A 23,529-nucleotide genomic window follows, 5' to 3' on the forward strand; every position below is an offset into this window, starting at 1 on the left:
CTTTCTGTAGTTGCAGAGAGCGGGGGCCACTCTTCGTTGCAGTGCACGGGCTTCCCATTGTGGTGGCTTCTCTTGTAGCGGAGCATGGGCTCTAGGTGCGCGGGCTTCAGTAGTTGAGGCACATGGGCTCAGTAGTTGTGGCTCGCAGGCTCTAGAGCGCAGGCTCAGCAGTTGTGGCGCACGGGCTTAGTTGCTCCGCGGCATGGGGGATCTTCCCGGACCAGGGCTCGAACCCGTGTCCCCTGCATTGGCAGGCGGATTCTTAACCACTTCACCACCAGGGAAGTCCTGCAATCTTGTCTTTAAGCCCTTGAACATATTAATCGTTTTTAAAGTCCGTGTCTGACCACCCAGTTATCTGGATCCCTGTTCATTCCATTGCCTGTTTTTTTCCTCCTTAGTTTTGGGTCAAGTGTGATTTGCTTGTATGTCTGGTTATTTTGTATCGAGTGGTGGACGTTGCGTATGGAGTTCTGGAGCTGGTTCCAGGCCGGATGATGTCACGTTCCCCCAGACAGGGTGCGAGGCCCCTGGGGGAGCAGACCTGCAGAGTCAGGGCAGTGTGGGCAGTGAGAGTGCCCAGGCACTTCCTGCCCAGGGAGGGCCCCGCGCTGGGGCGGGCCCACTGCATGGGCGGGCTCACCGCATCGGCAGGCTGGCCTGCAGAACGGGGTCTGTGCGGGAGAAGGGCGAGGGAGGGGCTGTAGGAGCCCACTTGCCCACCTGTCCCCAGTGTGTGCTTGGGGAAAGAAGGGCGGCTCCCTGCAACCCCCAGCGACCTGTGTGCTGGGGACAGGAGGGGCTCACTGACCCGTGGCCTCTGAGAGGTAGAGGTCTCCAGGTGTGGGGTACATGGGGCAGCCCGTGGGCCTCCTGCTCAGTGGCCTTGCTCCTGTAGGCCTTGCCCCGCCTCCGCTCCAGGCCCTGCCTGCTTCCCCATGCAGAGCCTGCTGTAGGGGCCGGGCAGGCCTGGGCACAGGCGGTGGAGGCCGGGTGAGGGCCGGGGTGCTGCCTGCCCGGGGGCAGGCGAAGAGTTGCAGTGGGGCTGCGTGACGGCCGGGCTGGTGGTGCTTGTGTCAGTAGGGCCTTCGGTGGCATCCAGGGAGAGCGTTGGATTCTGAGGCGGCCACCGGCAGAGGGCCCTGGTGCATAGGCTGCCCGAAGGAGTGGGGCAGCCTGGTCCGGGGAAGAGCTGACCGCCTCGGGGCACACTTCTCTGGGCCCGGGTGGGCAGGCCACCTGAGCATCGAGAGGCCTCAGCCTGGGAGGGTGGGTGTCTCTCTGCCCCGCAGGGCATGCAGGCTGGGCTGGTGGGCCTCAGACTTCCCAGCAGCTCCCTCCCTGCTCCTGCAGCTCACGTGGGCTGGAGCTGCTGGCTTTGGGAAAGGAGCAGGACCTGGTGACACTTGGCTCCCAGCTCTGTTGTACCTGAGGCCGCGTCTCCCCTCTTGGGGTGCTGGGAAGGGTCGTGGGCAGGAAGGGCTTGCTGCCCCAGAGCCGGCGGGCAGCGATGGTGCACTTGCTTGGAGCCCCCTCGGCTGTGTCCCCTTGGTCGCGCCCCGCCACCGTGTCCTCCTGGGAGCATGTTGACACAGAAGGGGAGCCCTGTCAGTGGGCACCAAGGATGGGCCTCCCCCAGGCTCTGAGCTGAGGCCCTCTGCTTCCCACCCTGCTGGGGCCTCGCTACTTGCTCTGCCGAGGGAGGCCACGAGGGCGGTGGGCTCAGCTGTCCTGGAGAGGGCGGGGCCGTGTGTCCCTCTGCCGGGGGCTTCTGGACAGGCCGTATGACCCTGGAAAGGCGCCGGTGTCCGTGGGGCCCTCTGCTCTTCGTAGCCCTCCTGCTTTCCCGTCTTCGCTCTCATATCCATGGGAAGCGAGCAGCGCTTCCCCCAGGGCTGAGCCCTTTCCCGGCAGATCCCAGGCTTAGAAGGCACCACAGCCCAGCTGGGCACTGTCGGCACCACCTAGGCATCACCTGTGTGGCCCGGGGCTCTCAGCAGTCACAGGTATCCTTCCACTCTGAAGCTTTGGGCCTAATGCATAGAACTGATGGAATGCTGTAGCCGCACGCAACGACTGTGAACCTACCAGCTTCTAATCATGAGGCGTGCAGTTATTTGTTGGTTTGCCTCAGTGTCTCCCAGGCCGGCGAGAGGAGCCCTGGCCCTTCTGGTGTCTCTGGCCCAGGGGTCCTCACGGGTCCGCCCTGTTCCTGCTCCCACTGTGGGCTGCTCCGGGCAGCACTGGGACAAGGTGTCTAGCCCAGGGAGGCGGCAGGTCCCCTGCCGTGGGGTTGCTAGCGTGGAAGCGAGCCGCTGCCCTCCCCCGGGGGCTGAACCCTCGGGTGCTGTGCGTGGAGAGGCCCGGGTGGGTTCCGGGGCCAGTGTTCTCTGCGGGCCGGGCATGGGCCACCGACTGCCTCTGCCCCGTGCGGGCCTGTCTTCACCTGCTGCAGCTGTGCCGGGACCCATCCTGGGATGTTTCGGGGCGTCTGCAGGGTGTGGCGCCGGCCCAGGGGTCTTGTCCCTGGCACACTCGCCCCCTCCCATCCCGTTAAAGTTTTGGGGTGTGGCAGGGACCTAAGGGACGTGCTGCTGCTTCTGCCTTTCCTACCCATCTGTGGATGGGGAGACTTCCTAGATACTCCACCGCCGGCTGGCTCCGCCCAGGAGGGCCGTGGGCCCGTGGGCAGGGCCCGTCCTGCCTGTCCCCCAGCGCTTGCCGGCCGTTTGTTGTCATTCTTCGGCGCGCTGCGCTTTCTAAATTAATTCAGAGCTGTTGTGTTTCCTTTTCACGGCGTATCCCAAGCTGTGCCGATCCCTGATGGGCTCTGGCAGCGCCAGCGGCCATGCGGGTAGGTGGCAGCTGAGAGTGGGCGCAGCGGCACAGCCGCTGGCAGCAAGGGGCCGCCCGACCAGGCAGGTGGCGTCCTGTGAGGCAGTGCGTGCTGGGTGCGGGGAGGGGCGTGAGCCTGCTTGGCAGGAGACGTCTCGTAGCGCGAAGGATGGCTCACTGCAGGGTTGCCTTCAGAGCGGCTTGCTCCCACCTTGCACGCCGGGCTGCAGCAGGGCAGCCGCCAGACCCGGAACGGCCACGGGCCGGGGGAGGCGCGTGGGGCGGCGGGGCGAGAGGGCGCACCTCCCTGTGTCTGCAGGAGATGGAAGGCAGACCTGGCGTTGTGAGAGAAGCGGAACTCTGTGGCCTGGGCCTACCGCTGAGTCTGGAAAGGCCGAGGAGAGAAGCTTGCTCTGTGCCAGGCCCTGCTCGAGGTGGGAGACCGGGGGTCCGAGCAGGCCCGGGCCCACCAACTCCCAGCGTGTCTGGGGTGAGCCCCGCTGGAGCCCACGGTGGTCCAGCAAATCACCAGCGCCGTGTGTTCCCGTCACTGCTCGCTCTACACCCGCGTGGGGGTCTGGAATGTTGAAAGGGGGGGCGGGCTGGACCCCGGGACCTGCCTGGCTGAGCTCGGGCACCCCGGCTGCCCCTCCAGGCCGTGGTGCCGGTGGGCACCGTGACCTGGGGCGTCGGCACTGGGGGGGCAGCCTGCGCCCCGGGCCCTCTCTTGGGAGCCCCCGTGCTTCCCTCTCTTCCTTCTGTTGAGTTTCTCGGGGCTCCCTTCCCCCACCAGATGGCATGTGCTTCATGCGTGGCGCCCTCTGCTTGGGAGTCCACAGAGTGGCCTGCGGGCAGCCACCACCCTGAGCTTGGGAGGCCTCTGCCTGCCCTGCCCGGGCCAACCCTGTGCCCCACAGCCCTTCCTCAGACCCCTGCACCTCCTTCCCTCCTCCCTGCCCCCTTTCCTCCCCCTTCCCCAACCCTCCCCCTCCTTCCTCTCACAGAGGGCCGAGACCCCGTCTTCTGGGGGTGCTCCAGCTCTCACAGATGGGTGGGGATGCCTTGAGCCCCCTTTCTCAGGGGCCCCAGGACGGCCCTTGGTCCTCACCTGTATGGCCCCAGCTGCCCCCAACCTTACATTGGCCCCAGCAGGAACTTTTTGCCGGCTGTGTGCTTGGGAACTGACCCTGAGGCGGGCACTGCTGCTGGCTCAGGGGCTGCATCCTGTGCAGGGACTGGAGGATCCCAGAGGGGAGGGGAGGGGAGGGGAGGGCAGGGCAGGGCAGGGCAGGGCAGGGCAGGGGAGCGGAGGGCCCACTCTGGAGTCTGCTGGCCCAGCGCAGCTGCAGCCGCAGCCAAGGCCGGGCTCCTCCCTGTGGCCTCCGCGGGGCTGAGGGTGGGGAGGCAGGGACGCGGCCCGAGCTCCCGTGCTCGCGCGCTGCCCTCCTCTGCCACTGCAGCGCCCGGCGCCGGGCAGGCTGGCTGTAGGGCCGAGTGAGGCCGGGGCCCACCCCACAGCCAGGCTCCCCTCCGCGGCCTGCTCGCTGCCCCTGTGCCGCAGCCCTGCCCCTTCGGCCACCAGGAAGGAACGGGTGAGCGGCCGGAGAGCCTGGGCAGCCCGGAGCCGGTGAGGGGATACGTGGTTTTCTCTCCATGGCCGCTGCTTTTCATAGCGGGCTTATTTCCAGTCTCTCTTGAAAGCATCTCTCTCTGGCCCTGCCTCCGAGGAAGCAGGGCAGGGATCCCGAGAGGCTAGGCTGTGGCCAGCAGGAGCGCTGCCCTCACAAGGGCCACCGGCTCTGGGCCACGGGGTGGAGCCAGGCTTCCCTGGGGTGGCTGAGGCCCAGTGTCTGTCAGACACCTGCGGGGCTGTGCTGCCCGCCCTGTGTCTGCTGGGGGAAGCCCCCCCCCCGTGCTCCCGCCCTTGTGGGAGAGGATGGGTCTCTTGAAAGCATCTCTCTCTGGCCCTGCCTCCGAGGAAGCAGGGCAGGGATCCCGAGAGGCTAGGCTGTGGCCAGCAGGAGCGCTGCCCTCACAAGGGCCACCGGCTCTGGGCCACGGGGTGGAGCCAGGCTTCCCTGGGGTGGCTGAGGCCCAGTGTCTGTCAGACACCTGCGGGGCTGTGCTGCCCGCCCTGTGTCTGCTGGGGGAAGCCCTCCCCCGTGCCCCCGCCCTTGTGGGAGAGGATGGGGGGGGTCCCTGGGGGGTCAGAAGGGCAGAGGCAGGCTCGTCGGTGCCCGTCCCGTGGCGCCCCGTTGCTGTCACAGCAACTGCCGGGGGGGACGGGGTGTGCTCTGCAGCACCCCCTCAGGGGCAGGGACCGGTCCCTCTCCGTCTCTCATGGCTTGGAACGTGGGGTATCTGTCCACCTGGGACTAGCGGGCAATTTCCTGCGCCCCTGAAAGCCCCCAGCAGAAGCTGCCAGGGTGGGGTGGGCCTTCACCTCACAGGCTGGGCTTTGTCTCCTCAGCTGGGCTGGCCCGGCTCGTGTGGAGGCCCCGTTGCTGTCAGTGGAGTGTGGACAAGGCCCCTCGATTCTCCCTCGGGGACTTGGGAGCCCCCGTTGCTCCCCCGGGCTCTGGCCTTCTAGAGTTTCAGCCCAGTGAGGGAGTGGATACCCCTTCCAGCCCTCCTGGAACATCTGGGCCAGGCCCTCAAATGGAGGGACATAGCGATGACGGAGGACTGCCCTTTTGTGAGGGCGGAGACACTCGCCAGTAGACCCAGTGCGGGGTAGGTGTTGGCTGGTACCTGGTCCGTCCTGGGCAGTCGGAGGCCTCTGGTCTCTGCATCTGAGCATGTCAGCCCCAGACACAGCGTAGGTAGGGAGGCCTCGGCGTGAGGTCTTGGCCTGCTCTGGGGCCTCTCCTGCTGGGCTAGCTTCACTTCCTGTCCCCCGGCAGGTGCAGGGCGCTGGACTGAGCACCGTGCCCGGCTCCGTGTTTACCCGGATGGGGGTCCCCGCAGGCAGCTAGCGGCTCTGCGCCTCGTCCCACCTGGGTCGCAGGGAGTTCGGGGCCACCAGGGCTGGGCCCTGCCAGGCGGGGAGGCCTGCAGCAGGTGGAGAGGGAGCCTTGGCATCGGGTGGGCGGGACCGAGGGGTCCTCTGAGCCCCTGGGCACCGGCACGGAGGGGGCCATCTCGAGAGAAGTTCAGGTGCTTCGGGTGGTGCTGGCCCTCCAGAGCCCCTGAAACCCTGGGCAGGAAGGGCTGGCCCAGTCCAGACGCCGGTGCGGGCGCTCTTCGTGTTCGGGGCTAACGCATCAAGTGCTGCCTCTGCCTCTTGCGGCGTGCTGTGGGGGGACCTGCCTTTCCCGGCAGGAGCTGAGGGGACTCGCCTGCCCTGAGAAGGGGCGCTTGCTGTGCTCCCTGCCGCTTCCCCAGAGCCAGGGGCCAGCGCGCGGCGGGCTTTGCCGAATGTCTGTTGACTGACTGAGCGAGCTCTGCGCGAGGGACACCCTGGTGTTGGTGCTGCCTGGGCAGCCTTTCCTCGGCCCTCTGGCCCCTGGGGCGGCTTTTGTCAAGCATGAGGATCTAGTTCCCTCTCTGGCTTCCTCCATGGTCTGCAGTTGCTTTTAAAACACTCCATTTTCATTGTTTTCTTTCTAAGCTTTTTCACGTCCCTGGTCACTTGATTCCACGTAAGGAGTAAGAGGACCTCAGGCCGCAAAAGCAAAAGAGGCTGTGAGATGGCAGGCCTGGCTCGGCGTCGGGCTGCAGATGGATGGCTGATCGCCTAGCGTTGTGCACCGTCGGCCTGGGTCCAGTGAGGGGGCCTGGGCCCGGGACGCCCGGTCAGAGGGCCACAGGCGAGCAGGAGTGGCCGGTAGGCCGCAGAAGGGCCAAGGGGCCCCGAGGGTCACTGTGGTCAGGGCTGGGCTCGGAGCCTAGGAAGGCACAGTCCTCCATGACCCAGGGCCAAGGGGAGGAGGGGACCAGGGTGGGCCCCCCGGTTGTGAGCTCCGTCTCTGAAGGCTGGAGCTGAGCCTTAGGACCCGCCCCCCGCTGAAGGCAGATTCCCGTCTCTAACGTGCACGTGCGTGCCCTCACCTGTGAGGCCCTGGGGGCTCGCATCGGTACATCCATGGCCACCCCACGCGCTGTCCTGGACGCTGGCACCTCTCGTGCCTGCGGGTCCTGGAGCCCTGCCGGGGCTGCTGAGCCAGAAGTGGGTTCGCCTTTTGTCCTGAGTAAGGAGGTGGATTTTGCGCATCGGGGTCTGAGTGAAAGCGGACAGGGTAGGGTACCCAGTCCCAGGATGTCCTGTCTTAGCTGCTTCTGGCTGAGGTCAGATAGGGCACTGGGGGGAGCAGCTGGCCTCACCGTCCGGTGCCTACAGGGTGTGGCCCCAGGCGGGCAGGGGCTGCTTGGTCTGCTGAGGAAGGGGTGAGCACATGGGCGAGCCTGCATCACGCGGACGCCGCTCCCAGCACGCTCAGGCCTGGTCCTGTCTCTGGGGGGGCGGTCCTGGGAGGGCGCGCTGTCTGCCTGGCACGGACCCTGCCTTCCCTGCCTTCGTTTGGGGCTCATGGCCTTGGGGTGTGGCCGCCTTTTGCTCCCGTGGGCCCCGCTCAGCGAGTTTGCCCCCTACCTGGATCTCCCAGCCACACGCTGTGCTGTCACCTCCGCCTTCTGGGTCACGCCTCCCTGGGATGTGCTGGGGCTCCCTTCCCGCTGGGCCCAAGGCCTGCAGGTGGGGTGGGGGCTGGGAGGTGCTCACCTTCTCCTCTTCCATCCTCTAGAGGGATGGTTAAAAGGGGAGGGAAGACCCACCCCCATAATGTACAGCGACTGTCAGGGAGCAAACTACTCCCATTTCATACAGACGGGTCAGTGTCGTCGCGCGATCGATGGCTCGCGCGCAGTAATTATAGGAACGAGCGTCTTGTGTCGCTCGGGTGAGTTTGAGAAGAGCAGGGTCTCAATCTTTCCTCTAATAGGGCCCCGACGGTCCCAGCACCGCGTGTCTCGGTCCGGCAGTGTCGTCATTAAACACCAGGTAGTGCGGGACGACAGAGAAGGCGGCCGCAGGGCCGGGCAGCTGACAGCGGCGGTTCGTCATCCCCCGGCTGCCCACGCTCCTCTTGCGGCGGTGCCGACCGCTGCTCCATGACGTACGGCCCTGTCGGGCTGCCACTGTGACTCAGTCATCGGTAAGCGTCCTGGGGTTTTATGGAGTTATCTTATTTTTTACTTTCGGCTGCTCTGAGTCTTTGGAATCGGTAAATGTGTGTCAGAGGCTGGTCCCCGGTTCAGACAGCAGTGCTTCAGGAAGCCCAGCAGGGTGAGGCCCTGGCCCGGGGGCCACTCCCTCTCCCTCGAGGGCCAGGCCTCTCCTCCCAGGGCCTGGGGTCCCCTCCCTCCACCGTTGCAGACGTGTGCACACCGTGTGTGTGTGGGGGGGTGTGCGTGTGCGTGTGCGTGCGTGTGCGTGTGTTAGCGAGCACGTCCACTCATCCTCCCAGGGCCAGAGGTGCTGCGGCCACCTGTGTGTCCGAGTCTGGCAGGGCCTCTCCACGGGCCGCCCGAGCCATTCCCGAGGGGCCTGCACGAGTGCTGGCCTCCCGTGGCCCCAGGGTGCAGAGCTGGGGTGTCCTGGGTGCCTAGGAGGGGCCTCTGGCTGTCCCATCACCTCCTGTGACTGCCACCGGAGATGAGGGCTGAGCCTCCTGATAGCAGCGGGGCTTTTCCAGTGTTCGAAGCGTCGGGAACCATGAAGCACAGGAAAAGTGGAGTGATCTATCAGACTCAGAAAAATTCGTACTTTGCGATCCCAGTCATCCCACGTCTGAAGCTTGTTAGAGCGCGGTCCCTGGCAGCTCCCGCCGTGGCGGGGGCGGGGGCGGGGCGTCTGCCGCCTCCTGCCCGCTGCCGTCCCTGCTCATTTGGAGAAATGGACAGGCCTCTGCAGGCACGTGAAGAACCGTTCACGGGGCTGGGGATTTGTCATGACATTACGGCTGTGTTCTCGTGGGTGGGGGCGGGAGGGCCAAGCCCTGTCACCTGCGTGCTCCCTGCACCTGCAGGGCCTCGGCCAGGACTGGCTGGGGCTGGCCGGGTGCCGGAGCGCTGAATGCAGTGGGCCCAGCGCTGGCACCGGGTGAGCAGTGCACCCGTGTGAGAATCCGGACAGAGGTCTAGGCGTGCAGGGGGAAGTCTGGGGGCGCAGGGGGAGGTCTGCAGGGGCAGGGGGAGATCTGGGGTGCAGGGAGAGGTCTGGGAGCACAGGTGGAGATCTGCAGGCACAGGTGGAGGTCTGGGAGTGCAGGGGAAGGTCTGCAGGTGTGCTTTTAGCTGTCTTTGTGGGATGGAGCGGCGTGTGTCTTTTAGGCTGATGTCAGTGGGAGTTGAGTCCATCTCTGTCCTTCCTGAGAGACTCCTGAGCAGAGGCCCCTTGGCCCAGTGCCCCCCTGGCCCAGCCTGGGCCCCATCCTGCTGGGCATGGTGGGCAGGTAATTTTCCTTCTCTAGGCCTTAGTCTTCTGATCTGTTCACTGGGGGGCTGACGTGCCCCGTCAGCTCTGCTGTGCGGTGGGCGTTGTGGATTCTGTGCGAAGGGGATGAGGGGACAGAGGGTCCTCGCTTCTGTTGACAGGGAGGTGCCACCTGCGCTGGCCAGTGCCAGTGCTCCCTGGGTCCTCGCCTGTAAACAGTGGAGGGGCCTGGAGGTCTGGGCAGGATGAGGGCCCAGCCCCCTGTGGAACCGGCTTCATCTGCTTCTTCGCAGGCAGCGGCAGGGTCCTCCCAGCAGGTGTCTCGCCCGGCTCTGCTCCTGGCCCAGCCCTTCAGCGAGACGTGAGGGGCCCGCGGGGGGGCTGTCGTCCCCGTCCACTACCCACCTCCCGGACACCTGCTGGGGACCACCGCTCTGGCAGTTGCTCTGGCTGCGCGGCCTCCTTAGCGCCTGCCTCGGCCTTCCTCTTGCTGCTTCCTGCTGGTGGCGCAGCCTCTCCTTGTGGCCCCTGGGGTCTGCTCGCCCCTCCTCAGCCCCAGGGCGCTTTTCACCCCCAAATGCCGTTGTGGCCTTGCTGTCTTCAGGACTGTGTCACCGAGGGGACAGCTCAGATGGGGCTGACTTTTGGAAATGCCCTGGTAGACGGGCAGTGTCCAGAGAGGGCAGCGCCCCTGATCATGTGGTCTGGCAGGGTCTCCCCACCCAGGAGCAGTGCACCCTCATCGGGAGGTGCAGCGTCCTGCTGGCGTGGCCTTTGCTCTGGCTCCAGTCGTGGTCCGTGCCATCCCGCCAGCCCCGGGGCTCTGCACACAGCTCAGATGTGCAGCCAGCCTGCAGGTGCCGTGGAGGCCTCTCAGAAATGCGTGCCGGCTCTTCTGTGGCCACTTTCCCAAGAGGACGGCTTGGCCATCGTGGGAGAGAGGCTGCCTGACCCCCCGCTTGGCCGGGGTCCTGCGCATCGGGCTCCTGCATACGGCTTCCTGTCCTATGTGAGGCCCGCCTGCTGCTGCCGAGAGGGCCAGGAGCCTCTAGGCACCCATAGTCCAGCTGCAGGCCCGGCTTTGCTGTCAGATGGGTGGGAAGGTGAAGCCCTGGAGGGGCCGTGTGATGTGTTCTGAGCTGGGTACTAGGGGCCCGTCTGGGCTCGGTCCCTCCCACTGGCTCTCTGGGGACCCTTCCCCGGCTCAGGCTCTGTGAGCTCATTTCCTGCCCGCTGTCCAGACCCACCTGTCCCCCTCGGCCCGGCCTGTCCTTGTCCCCGTGCTGGTGCAGAGTCTGGGAGCAAGGTGTGAGCCTTCCTCCAGCCACGGGGCAGCGCATGACAGGCCCACGCTCCCCCTCCTGCCAGGAGACGCTAGGGCACCGCCTGCCTACAGCTCTCCCCTGCTTCTCACTGTCCTGGGGCCTGTGGCCATGCCACCCCCTCGGCCTGGACCCCACCACGGCCAGCAGTGTCACTGCGGGGGGCGCCCCTCGCGGGTCCAGCCCGTGGTGCACCCCCTGCACCCCTGAACACCTTGCGTCGTGACCCCAGCTCTCAGCAGGCAGTTAGCCTGAGAGGCCTGCTCTCCGGGAGGCCGGGGGGCGGTCCGGGCGAGGGCGCTGGGAGGAGGCCTCGCAGGGGAGCCCCCTTGGGAACCATGGGCGTGCGAGCCCTTTCAGACCAGGGAAACCAGGAAGAGCGAGCTCGAGGGTGTGGAAGTTGCGTTGGTTGGCGGCACCCGCGGGCCCCCGTCAGGTGGAGGCCCCGTGTGCTGTGCTGGGCCCGGGCGGGGTCGGGGGCCGGGGTCGGCCTGGGGGAGGTGGGTGCAGTGGTGGGTGTGAGGGCACTGACGGCTGACCGTGAGGCGACGGGCCAGCCGGGACCTGAGTTACTGGGGCGGGAGGGTGGCTTGCGGGGCAGAGGAGCGGAAGTCAGGGTGGCTCCCGAAAAGGCTGAGCCGCGACGTGGCCTTTCAGGGCTGTCTTCAGCCGCAAAGGCGGAGGTATTGAAGAAGCGTCCAGGCAGCTGTTGGTGAAGAGCAGTCGGCGACTCGCGGGGGGTTTGAACGGTAGGGCTCGGGCACGGGAAAGCCCGGGCCCGGCAGCCACACTGCAGTGACCCCGAGAGGCCGGGCGCCTGTGCTGGCCCCCACCCGTTCCCTTCGCCCGTGGGGCCTGGGGCCCTGGCCTGGAGCCCCGCTTCGGGAGCGGGGCTTGGATTCTGGGGTGCCTGACAGGCAGGTGGGATTCTTTGTCCACGCGCTCCACCTGGCCCAGCGCCTCGTGTGGCTGGTCTGGTGAGCCCTGCGCTCAGGCACCAGGCACCGGCCTTTGCTCCGCTGTCTGCGAGGGCTGGAGGTGGCCGTGCTCTCGGGCCGGGCCTTCAGCGGCAGCGCCCGAGCTGTCTCCTCACGCCTGCTGGCCCTCCGACGCTGGGCGGCGTGGGAAGCCCGGCCGAGAACCGTCCGCCGTCCTGGTGCTCCTCCCCCGTTGCTCAGTCTGCCTGTTCGGGAGGCCCTGGTGCCCCGCCTGGGTCTGGAGGCTGGTGGATGACGAGCCGCGGGGCCTGGGGCACTGTCAGGGCCAGTCGGGGTGGGGGGCCTTCTGGTCCCTGCCCGCCGAGGTCCCAGGTCTGCTTCGCTGCCCCCGCCCCCGCCTTTCCTGACGGAGCCTGACCTGCTTCTGTCGGGACGTCTGGAGCTGGACGGACAGCTGGGAGGCCGCGGGGGCTGCTGGCAGCCGGGCTCCTGGGGCTTGTCCCACAGCCGCCTCTCTCCTGCCGGCAGCCCCGGGCAGTCTCTGCTCAGAGGAGTTCTGGCTCCCTCTCTTCCTCACTCATTGTACAGTGGGGAGATTGGCAGCGCCCCTTCTTCCTAGTTCTCTCTCCCTCTGAAGTTCCATAAAAACCTGAACTCCTTCTCAACCCCCCCGGTCGCAGTGAAACAGAGCGAGAGCCGTGACCTCCGTCTGATGGGCTCTGCCATCTGTGGTGGCTCGTTGGGGCCGGGGCCGGGGTCAGCCGGAGGCCGGGCTGCTGCAGACAGCGCCGCCTGACCGGCCACGCGAGCTGCACCGGCCCTGGGAAGGCTGGCGCCCTTCCCACTTCCGCAGCCCGAGTGCCGGACCGCCTGGGCTCTGCTGCCGTCGGTCCAGTCCCCGCCTCTTGGCCGGTGGCCTCCCTCCCCAGCTCGCTCATGCAGCAGCCGGGCCCTGCTGATAGACGGGCTCACATCCCATTCACGTATGATGCCAGCAGTTTTTTTGTAGTTTGTCTTCCATTGCGGTAGTAAAGTTTTTAATTAGGGAAGCTAATGAGATCGATCTGTCATTAGAAGTGACCTCTGCACGGCAGGGCAGAGAGGGCTGTGTGTGTGGGGGCCTGATAACGCGGCGCCCGGGCGTCGTTGGCAATAAAGGCACGAAGGGTTTGATTTGAGTGAAACGTGCCACGGGGAATACATCATGCGGAGAAAAAAATTACAGCCCTGGGAGTCTGTAATGAAGGGAATTAAACCAACATCCTATCTAAATAACATGATTATCTACACAAACCCTCAGCCTGCCAGGAGGAAGGGGAGAGACTGCTGCCTGCCGGGGCTGCTGCCGGGGCAACCCTCCGGCACCACAGGGCCGGGGGGAGGCCAGGCGCCCTGCCCACGGGGAGCTCGCCCATGCCTGCCGTTCTGCCTTTGCACTGGGTTCAAGGTTCCGGTCCCTGGGTGCCATGCGTGGTCTGAGGAGCTCTCACTCCTACCAGCCGTAGGTTGGGGGGACGACACCACCCGTCTGTCCGCCCTGCTGAGGTATCTGTGCCCTCAGCATGGGTGCCCTGGACTGTTCTCTTCAGGGCCGTTGTCATGAGTGCTTCCACTGCCATGGCCAGGTGGCTCATGGGGAAGGCCAGGAGGGTCTGCGGGGCCTGTGAGGGTCACAGCCCCACTCTGGGGGGTGGGGCATGGGCTGGTGTGCCCTCCCCTCTGCCTCTCGGGATCGCGGGGGCTGGGGTCTAACGGGTGCCAAAGTCTGGGAGGTGACACTTTAAGAGGGGGGCCTACTTTATTACCTTGTATTTTCTTAGAGGTGGTCATCAGGTACTAATAAGTAAAATGCAGTAAGTTAGTGAAAACATAAATTTCACAAGTGGGGCTACGTTGCAAAGGAATGTTATAAATACTGATGCCTGTTAACGGCAGGAACGAGGGCCAGGCCCAGAGGTGGTATGTCCCAAGAGGAACTTTGCAGAATGCAGAGTCCAGTCCCTTGGGCATTGGGGGCTGGGGGCTTCCTGGAGGAGGTGGCATCTAGTGGAACAGGGAGGGGGATGGGAGAAGCTGACCTTGTGCATCTGGGCGAGGGGGGAGTGAAGCTGGCCAGGCCTGGGGCTCCTGGTGCTCAGGATGAAAACAAGGTTGGTGAGGAGGGGCCCTGCCCCAGCACAGCCCAGCCCTCCTTCCCACCCTGCGCACTGGTGCCCCCGAGCTGCAGAGCCAGGGCCCTGGGGCTCTAGGGTGCGTGTCGCAGCCCAGACTGGCAGGTGGTGGCTGGTGTGGGAGCCCCCGCCTCAGAAGGGGGCCGAGGGCGGGTGGCCCCGGCGGCGGCGGAGGGGATAGGCAGGTGGGCTGTCCAGGTGCAGAGGCTGTGGGAGCAGGGAGTGGGTTTGGAGGCCGTGGGGTCAGCGTGGGGCTTGGCAGTAACTTAGAGGAATTCCCGTGTTCCTGAGCGCTTAGTTGGAACAAGCCGTTATTGATTTTCATTGGTCTCTTCTTGCTTGTAAGACCTTGAAAATTCAATTCAACAAACATTTATTTACTGATGCCCCCTGTGTGCTAGGCTCTCCCGTACATCCCAAATGTGTGGGGGCTGCCTGGAGCTAAAGAGTCCCTCACTTCGGTCACTCAGCAGGATCAGGCATCCCGGCGGGTGCCCGGTGCCTCTGCCGAGCTTCCCTCTTTCTCCCTGACCGCCCCCTGAGCTGCCGCCCTTGGAAGGAGAGAGACCGAGACGGAGATGGAGACTGGGCGGGGTACTGGCCTGGCCTTGCGCGGACTGCTGTGGACCCCTGGAGGGCAGCCTCCAGTCCCGGGGGCAGAGGCGTCCTCCGCTCTCAGCACTCCCTGGGCCTTGCAGCCCCATGTCCACCCCGACCCCAGCTGGGTGCGTGGAGCCTGCACATCCTGCTCCTCTGGTGTGGGGGCTCTCAGGGGGGCTCTGAGCCTGTGCTGTGTCCTGGCCTTCTCACGTGGGTGCATGGGAGCCCTGTTAGAGGCTGCAGTGCCCCAGGGATGGGTTTGGGGACGCCTGAGGGAGGGGCTCTTCCAGCATCTGGACAAGGAGGCACAGTGCCGTTCCGATGACCGCGCAGGTGCGGTAGCTCCCAGGCAGGGCCCGCACCCCACCGCCCGTCAGGCCGGGTGAGCCTTGGAGAGAAGGCATCTGGGCCAAGGTGCTGATTGCTGACTGGGGGAGGGCCTGGCTGTGGGCTGGTGGTCTGTTGTGTTTAGGGCTCCGGAAGGTGATGTTTACCCAGTGTTATGTCGCTGTTCACGGGGCAGTCACCGCCTCTCGTGGAGTTTGCAGGTGCTGGGAGGATGCGTCCTTGGGGCCTAGGGGAGCAGGTTAGGGTCGTGGAGCGCCGGTCTGTGCTTCAGGGAGTGGGGTGGCCGGCCGCTGTCAGGGCTGGCCCTGAGCAGCCAGGAGTGTAGGAACCTGTGGGTCCGGCACCACCGTGCCCCTGCCGTGCTCCCTCTCCTGGGCCACCCTGGACCCCAGGCGGCCTTCGGCTGAGGGTCAGCTAGTTCTTGCCCAGGGGTCATAGGCCTGTCCTTGTGCCGAAGCTCTGGTGGTGAGAGCACGTGTGTGTTTTCCTGGCCTCCTTGTCTCTGCCCTTTCCCATTCACCCTCCCCCGACGCCCCTCACCCCCTGCCTGGCTGTGCTGCCCAGAAGCTGTCTGCTGCTGGGGTGGCTGGTAGGGGCGCCCCTTGCAAGCAGAGCCCTGGGCTCCGTGCAGGCAGGTTAGGTGGGGCCACAAGGAGGCGCCTTTGGGAACCTGGGTCCGAGCAGCCTGGCCTGAGGGGCTGGGGTGCTGGGTCGGTCACGAGAGGCAGCAGCGCCCATGTTCCCGTGCTGCGTTAGCTTTAATTATCTGGGCAGTTAGAGCAGTATATTATGGAAGTCGGGCAATTAGATGCGTTCCTCATAGCTGTGGGGAAATTGCTGGCCATCGAGTGGAAGGGAACTGGGGCAAAACAGATCCCTGTTAATTGCATGAAACATTCAGCAAGAAATAAAGCTGTGGTGTACATCACCCTGCAAAATGTTCTGAAAACAGAAGTGATTAAGTACGTAAATCTGTGTGGATACCCGGTGAGGGTTCCCAGAGAGGGAGGTGAGCGCTTCACACCCGCAGCCTCCCGGACCCGCCCGTGGGCCCCTCCTCACTGCCCACGGGGAGCACCGGCCTGCCATGCCGGCTGCTGCAGCGGGCCGCATCCGCCCCGCTGGCTCTCCTGGAGGCCGCGCTGCCCGCCTTCGGCTCCGACAGCCCTGGGCTGCTGAGCTCTCTGGGAGTGGGCGGGGGGTTGGATCAGGGGGTGACGGGAGGCCCCACCGACCTCCACTGACCACCCGTGTCTGGGTTTCCCTGCAGCCTCCAGCCTGCACGGCCAGCGGACCCCTCCCACCAGCAAAGTGATCAAGACTCGCTACCGCATCGTCAAGAAGACCCAGGCCTCACCTCTCAGCACCGCCCCCGGTCCCCTGGCCCCGCCCTCCTGGCGGGCGCTGCGGCTCTCCCTGTCCAGGTAGGAGGCCTGTGGCCTGGTGGGCTCCAAAGTGCAGGGCGGGGCCTGAGGACCGAGCACGCCCCCGGAAGTGCTTGGTCTGCAGTTGTTGGCTGGGGAATGGGCTAATTTTTCTGTCCGGCAGTTTCTGCACGAGACGTGTGGCCGGCCTGTGTGTGCTGTGCACGCATGCAGACACGCACGCTCCCAGTCCGTTAGCAGCAAGCTGCCAGCTTGGGGCGCGGGGCGGGGTGGTGGTCTGGGAGCAGCTGCCGCCAGACCATTGAGGCCACACCACGCCTGGGTGTCCCTCAGGGAGAAACTTCTGGTGAGAGAGGCTGGGCCATATCACTGTCGGTGTATTGATTGTTACGGGCGGGGCGTGAGGCTGTGTCCCTCTCCAGCCGCCCACACCAGGGTCTGGCCTGCACGCTGAGTGCCGTGGCCTCGCTCCAGGCCGCTTCTGCCAGAGGGCACGTGCGGTGCAGTCGCCTCTCTCTTCTTTTGTGGGTCCCCCGGGCCCAGAAGCAGGAGGGCTGCGGCTCCTTCCTTCGGTGAGGCAGGGGCAGGGGTGACAGCCTGGGTGGGTTGGAATCGGGCAGTGGCAGGTCCCCTCCCTCTGTCCTCTCTCCTTCTGGGGAGCAGCGTGGGAGCCCCTTGGCCCAGTGTGGGCTTCCAGCTGGCCGCGCTGGGCACTCCGGAGCACATGGCCTCGGGCCTTGGGGCCAGGGGGCCATTGTGCCCCAGAGGGCTGGGCCACGGGGCAGAGCAGCTGTAGTCCTGGGCAGGGGCCATCCTGCCAGCCCCCCACGGGCCCCCCACTCCCTGGACATGGGAGAGGAGGTGCTGGCCTACTGGCCCACGGTAGCTGTGCCGGGAGGTCAGCCTGCCCAGGCGGTCAGCGGTGGCCACTGCCTCCTCCCTTCCCACCAGGCCGCACGAAACGGCCCCGCTGCCGACTTTTCTGGAGGCAGTAGCTGGAAGTATATTTTAAATTAATTGTACTGCACTTTTTGTGGTATTTTTGTTTTAAATAGATTTATAAGCATCTGGGGGGCTATTTTTACAAATTTATGAAGATAATTTTCACTCTCTCGATAAGGTTAAATTTACACCTGCTATTTCCATATTAATTCACAGTGCTAAGTGGGTCTAATTTTCTTCCGTTCTCTTATCTGGTGAGCATGGCCTTTCCTAATGCAATTTCCCCCTCACTAAATCACTGTGATCGGGAGTCATGATCGAGCTAAATTAACTTAAATTAATTTACTTAATAAGAGCCCCAGATCTTCGTGAATGAGGTTCAGATTTATTGATTCTTGCTCCTCTCTCCCCCTCCTGCAGTCGGCCTTCCGCCCACACTGGCAGCCCTGGCCTGGCCCCGCCTCTCCCAGGGGGCCTGGCCCCGCCTCTCCCAGGGGGCCTGGCTCCGCCTCTCCCGGGGGCCTGGCTGGGGGCCGGGGATGACCTTCGTCAGGGAGGCACCAGTGGGCCTCTCCTTCCTGGCCTCTGAGTGCCACGGAAGCCCAGGTGTGGGTCCAGCTGGCCCAGTGTTGGGTGTGCCAGGCCCTGCTGTGGTCACTGAGCAGAAACAGGTGCCAGGCTTAGGGGTCGAGGGCTCCTGAGGAGGGAGGTAGCTGGGTGCGCCCCCGAGGCAGCTGCCGCCTCATACTTTCAGCCGGAGTGTCAAGCCCATCAGGCCGAGAACAGCCCGGTCAGCAGCAGGGCGGGGAGTGTGCCTTCCCCTCAGTTCTGGAGACAGGTGGGGGCTGCCTCATGGACAGGTGTGTGAGGTCCGCACTCGGGTCAGGTGGATAGGACGGGCCATCAGGACAGGCCCAGCCCGGCTGCGAGCCCCGCCCGGCCACTGCTTGCCTCAAGCTCCCAGCGAAGGTGGTGCTGGGCCTTGTGGGGAGGGCGCGCCCCTAGATGGCTGTGTGTAGCCCCGCCAAGGGCCGTGACGAGTGCCAGCCGGCTCAGGCCCCGCAGCCCTGGCCTGTGCTTGGTGGCTGGGCGCTCTGAGGCAGGTTCCCAGCTGCGCCAGGCCCCAGTGCCCTCCCTGGGCGTGGAGGTGCGGCCGAGCCCAGCCCAGGATGGCCACGTGTGCACTGAGGGCACGTGTGGGCTGTGCTCAGTGAGGCCTCCCTCCGCCTGCCTGCCTCTCTGCAGGCCTGCCTGACCCATCGCCACGCACCTGGGAGGCTCCTTGAACCCAGAGCCCTGGACCCTGGGGGCCTGGCCTCTGGACGTGGTCTGCGGGGCGGCAGGGCCGAGCGGCCGGGACGCCCTGGGAAGCGTGGGTTGGGCTGCCAGTGGCCCGGGCTTCCTATGCTCAAGGCCGCCTGTGCCCTGGTGAGGCTGCCTTCTCAGCAGTTGCCACCCGCCAGCTGCCCAGCCCGCCGTCGGCTGTACACGCCAGGCTCAGCTTGTCGAGGCAGCAGGAAGGGCTTGTCTCCAGGGCCGGAGGCCAGTTTGATGCCCTCCCACCCTCCTCCTTCAGCTCCATCAGAGCTGGGGCTGCCTGTGTGTGGTCAGCAGGTCCCAGAGAGGTTCTGGGGCCAACTGGCTTTGGCCTTGGCCTTGACCTCTGTCCTGTGCAGCTGCAGGTTCCTCAGCTCTCCCTGGCAGAAGTGGGGGTTGGGCTGGTGGCTGGACTGAGGCCAGTGTGGGCTGCGGGCTGCTGCAGTGATGAGAAAGCAGGGCGGTGCCACCAGGCAGCGGGGCTGAGCCCAGGAGCCAAGGGCTCTTCCTGGGCCTCCCGATCTGTGTCCCCCACGGAGAGAGGACGCCTCCAAGGGGCTGGCAGGCAGGCCCCAGCAGTCCTGGAAATCTCAGTGGGCAGAGTTGGGGGCTGGTGGACACAGGTGGGAGGTGAGGCGGGTGGCCCAGCAGCTAAGTGCCAGTGTTGGCATGAGGTGGCCCTGGACCCCACCCCCTGCAGACCCCTCACTGTGAGTCTCTGCAGAGAGGAAGCTGTGTGTGCATGGCGGGGGCTGCTAGCCCGGGGGAGCCCAGGGAGCCCCCGGTAGGTGGCACACAGCGTGTGACCCTGGGCTCAGCCCAGACCCGCGCCTAAGGGCCACGGCCTTGGCAAATCCCTGCCCTCCCTGTGCGACGAATGACATGCCCCTTGTAGTGGTGGGTACCACTCTGTCCCGCACCGCAAGGGGCCTGGCTTTAGAAAGACTTCCGAGGTGGCGGGGCTGCTGCGAGCCCTCTCCCGAGAGGGATGGGACAGGGCGCTGCCCAGGCTGGAGACGGGCCCCTCCTCCACTCAGCGCAGCCCTCGCTCGTGTTGGGGCCCCTCGCCTTCCACACTCTTGGGGCGGAGCCGGCGGCCTCAGGAGAGGCACGTTGCCTTTGAACGCTGCAGTGTTCTCCTCTCCTCCCCACCCTGCTGGCCCTGGGTCAGGGGCGGCACAGCTCCTCTGCCCGCTCCCTGCTCTGGAGGGGCTCGGGAGGTGGGCAGCCCCAGGCCTGGCTCCTGGTGTCTGGGAAGAGGCAGAAGGTTGCAGGGTCCTTGGCCTGTTCCCCTCCCTGGAAGCCCGTGTTCCGCACCATGACCCGAGCCACCGTGGCAGTGTGGCCACCACTGACAGTGCTGTCCTGGGCGCCAGGCTGCACGTCTGCCTCGCAAGGCGGCTTTGCACTTTGTTTCCCGATTTAGACAGAAACCTACTCTGAGCCCCATGTCAGTTTTGGCCTGATGTGTGGGGAGCTGAGGGGCCACGTGGTAGCCCACATTCACAGCAGGAGTCCTGGGGTCCCCTTCCCCCCACCAGCTGTCTGGTCTGGAGGTGGAGGAGGTTCTGGTGCTTCTGTGGTGAGGCCCTGACTCCAGAAACATACGAGAGGAAAGTCAGCTGGAAGTAGGGCAGTTAGCCCGTCAGTTCTGTCGGCCGGTCAGCCCTCGTCCACGTTGGGGCAGACGGGAAGGTGGGGAGCCGCCGGGCAGCAGCTCCTGGACTCCGTGGGCACTGCCCATCCCATCGAGAGCCATGGGCTGGATGAGGCGGCCGCTGCCCTGGCCAGGGGAGCGTGTGGAGGCCCGAGCAGGAGGGACGCAGGGTGGGGGGTGGCTGCCCCTCCTGGGAAGGACTGTGGCCTGAGTGGGGTGGAATCCTCGGCGCCACGTCTGTACTGCTGCCCCGGCCAGCAGATGCCCGGCTTTGGGGCCGCCTGCGTGCAGGGGGAGTGGCAGCTGGCCCGGGCAGGCCAGGTCCAGGGCCCCAGGAGGTGCGGCTGGGGCTCGAGGACTGCACAGCGCCGCTGCCCAGAGCTGGCCCCCGAGACCTGGGCAGCAGGGGGGCCCACAGCACACCCCGGGGCTGAGGCGCACACCGAGCGAGGATTTAATTTTTGTGTTCTAAGGTTTGTGGGTTTGCCTGTGCCCTCGCCGGCTTCCAACAAGTTCGTTAACCTGAACTGAAGCTGAGATGTGACTTTTACCCCTAAACTGCCTGTCACTTTTTTTCTTTCCAAATTCATTTGACATGAAAGTGCAGGATAAACAGAAGCCCCTGTGCTTAAGCAGATGAGTCTGGCGGCTGCTCCATCCCGACTACAAATGGTGCTGTCACAGGGGCTGCCGCTCGCTGGGCTGCCTTATTTTATTTTTGTGTCTGTGCGGTAAATCTTAAGTAATCTCTGGGCAGTTTGACGAGGTTTGGGCTGCGATTTTGAAGGCTCTAAAATGCTTCTCCGAAGTGACGAGTCATTATTAAAGAGGAATTCGGGGCGAGGATGGGCAGTGTCCCCGCGGGTGGCCTCGGCTCCACGTCCTCCCTTCACGCCTACCCTTGCTGGCTCCCTGGTGAGCAGGAGGCCAGCCTTGACCCTGCTCGGCCTCCTTCTCACCTCCGGTTATCGGGGTGTTGGGCAGCTCGGGCTGCCGTAACGACACGCCTCACACGGGGCGGCTTCACCACAGACGTGTGCTCCTCACAGTCTGGAGGCTGCACGTCGGAGGTCAGGGTGCTGGCCGAGCCCATTTCTCCTCCAGGTTGCAGACAGCCGCCTGCTCGCTGTGTCCTCACGTGTGGAGGGAGAGCAGAAGGCTCGGGGGTCTTAATGAGGACACTAATCCCATCACGGGGCCCCACGCTGACGACCTCATCTCACCCTCATCACCTCCAAACAGCGTCACACTGGGTCTAGGGCTTCAACATAGGAACTGAAGGGGGAGACACAGCCTTCAGTCAGAGCAGGGAGTGTCCCGCGCAGGCCAGCGGAACTGGGGCCCCACAGCCTCCTGCCCTGCCCCGAAGGGTGTGGCAGTTAGAGGGACCCGGGGAGAACCCTTCTGGGAAAGCAGTGTTCCCTTCCAGTCGCCTCCACCATGGCCACAGCCTGAGGCCCCGCTCTGTCTCTGGCGAGGCCCCAGCCTGGTGGTGTGCAGAGACCCTTCCCAGCTCAGCCCAGGCCGCAACCCTGTGACGGAGCTAGTAGGGTGCCCAGTGCTGGGCAGCGGGGATCCCCCCCGGATCCCTGCGGGCCGCCGTCCTGTGCGGGCGAGTTCTCTGCTCGCAGCACTCGCCTCCCGGTGGGCAGAGGGTCAGGAAGCAAGCAGAGGAGGAAGCGAGTACTTGCGCGGGGTGGCCAGTGCTGGGAAGCGCCGAGACTCACCCAGGGTGGACGGGCCACCAAGGAGCCCAGAGAAGGCTCCTCTGGGGCTGGGGCCAGCGAGGTCAGTGTGGGCTGCATTGTGAGGGCCTTTCGCCGGGGGGCTGGGAAGGAGCCCGGGCTGTCTGCTCAGAGGGCAGCGGAGGCTGGTGGGGAAGGTGGGACCTGGGCCCTGCTGCTGGACCCGCGGGGGCCGGGGGGGATGTCAGAGTGGGGGCTGCAGCCCTTCGTCCCGGCGGCCCCCCTTCCCAGGCTGTGGCTGCTGTGTGCAGGCCCTGGGCACACGCCGTGGCCGACCTTGACCTTGACCTTGACCTGGCTTGCATGGTCCTGGGGGTGCCCGCCTGCCTCCGATGTGGAGCCTGGGGAGCTGCACGCCACGCCTGGCTCCGTCCAGCCCTGTGCCTCTGGCTGCCCCACGACAGCTCTGCCCGTGGGCGGCTTGTACTGACAGTCGAGGAGGCTGCCAGGCCGAGCACTGCTCAGGTTGCCTGCGAAGGGGCTGAAGGGGTTGTGGCGAGTGGGTAGCAGAGCTCTGGACCGGTTCTGTTACAGCGGAAAGTGCCCGTTTCAAGCGAGGAGAACGTTCCCCTGGTCTCACCGGGACGCCCCCTGGGCTGAGGGTCCCGGATGCCCGCTTCGGGCCCCGCCTGCTCCGTCGGCAGCGGGCAGTCAGGACTGTCCTGGTTGTCCGGGGGTTGTCACCGTGCGCTCCTGGCTCACTCCTGGTCCATCTCCTGATCAGTGTCTTGCGTTTAATTTTGGGGGGTAACTTTATTTCACATACTTCTGAACTTATAGAAAAGTTGCAAAAGTAGTACACGGAACTGCTGTGTATTCTTCACCTAAATCCACCAGTTGTTTGTACCTTGCCCCGTCTGCTGTATTGTTTCCACTCTCTGTCCACAGACCACCGTTTGTGAGGACATTGCAGCCTCGGTGCCCTTGACCGGGGCAGCAGAGGCCTCCTCGTGTGTGACGAGACTCAGCTCTGCCGTTTGGGCAGGAGCGCTGTGGGTCCCTCTGGGTGTTTGTGGCGTCGAGCCTGTGTGGGCGTCCTGTTCCTTGCTGGGCCTCACCCGCTCCTTCTAGACCCTTAGTGATTTCCAGCCCCTCATTTCCTTGCGTATCGGTTGGTCGGGGTCCTGTAAGGAAGTGCTGTCTCTCATCCCCTGTTGCTTTGTATATTCATTTAGTTACAATGGTATGGACTCCCGATTCTTATTTTTCAGGCGATAATCTGTTGATGTGATTCATTCGACCCTCCGTTGGCCACGGCGCTGGCCCGCGGAGGCCCCCTCTGGGCTGGCCCTGTCTCCTTTCCGCGTGGCACCGTCACTCACCGAGCCTCCCTCACCTGCCCAGTGGAAGCTTCCAGGCTCACCTGGGACTTGCCCTCTTCCAGCCCGGAACCAGCCGCGTCTGCGGACCTCGGCTCCTGGCAGCGCGGTGGCTCCTGGCCGCTCGCAGCCGTGCTGCCAAGGGTCTCGTCAGCAGTGCCGAGGGGTGACGGGAGCATGTCGAGCGGGTCCGGGCAGCGGGGTGCGTCCTCCTTGCAGGCCTTCCTGGGTCAGAGGCCGCGCACCTGTGCGCACAGCTGTCTCCGTGCTGATGCTGCTGCTTCAGGCCGCTTCCCCCTGTGCCCTCGTGACTCCCCTGAGGAGCCCTCTTCTGGCCGCTTTCACCGTGGTCCTCTTGGCTGGTTCTAGACGCCACAGGGGAGGTGCACACTCGGCGGCACTTCCGCCTGCAGCCGCCCCCAGCGATTGCTGATTGCCCTGCTCTCGAGGGCGGGCGGCTCCCCGCTCTCGCAGGACTCTTTGTGTAGACCCGGGTCCCCTCCCGGAGCAGCGCCCC

At 65.3% G+C, this 23,529-nt stretch overlaps 1 protein-coding gene across 1 annotated transcript in view; it reads left to right on the forward strand.

The window, feature by feature from the left end:
- The window catches only part of ZC3H3 (zinc finger CCCH-type containing 3), a 31,426-nt gene extending 15,351 nt beyond the window's left edge, over nt 1–16,075 (forward strand). The window contains exon 4 of the mRNA XM_028500653.2: nt 15,918–16,075. Coding sequence (XP_028356454.1) covers nt 15,918–16,075 — 158 coding nt within the window. The remainder of the gene's footprint in view (nt 1–15,917) is intronic.
- Nucleotides 16,076–23,529: the final 7,454 nt, after the last annotated feature.

This window comes from Physeter macrocephalus, chromosome 15 (genome assembly GCF_002837175.3).
Source record: "Physeter macrocephalus isolate SW-GA chromosome 15, ASM283717v5, whole genome shotgun sequence".
In the NCBI taxonomy this organism is placed as follows: Eukaryota; Metazoa; Chordata; class Mammalia; order Artiodactyla; family Physeteridae; genus Physeter; species Physeter macrocephalus.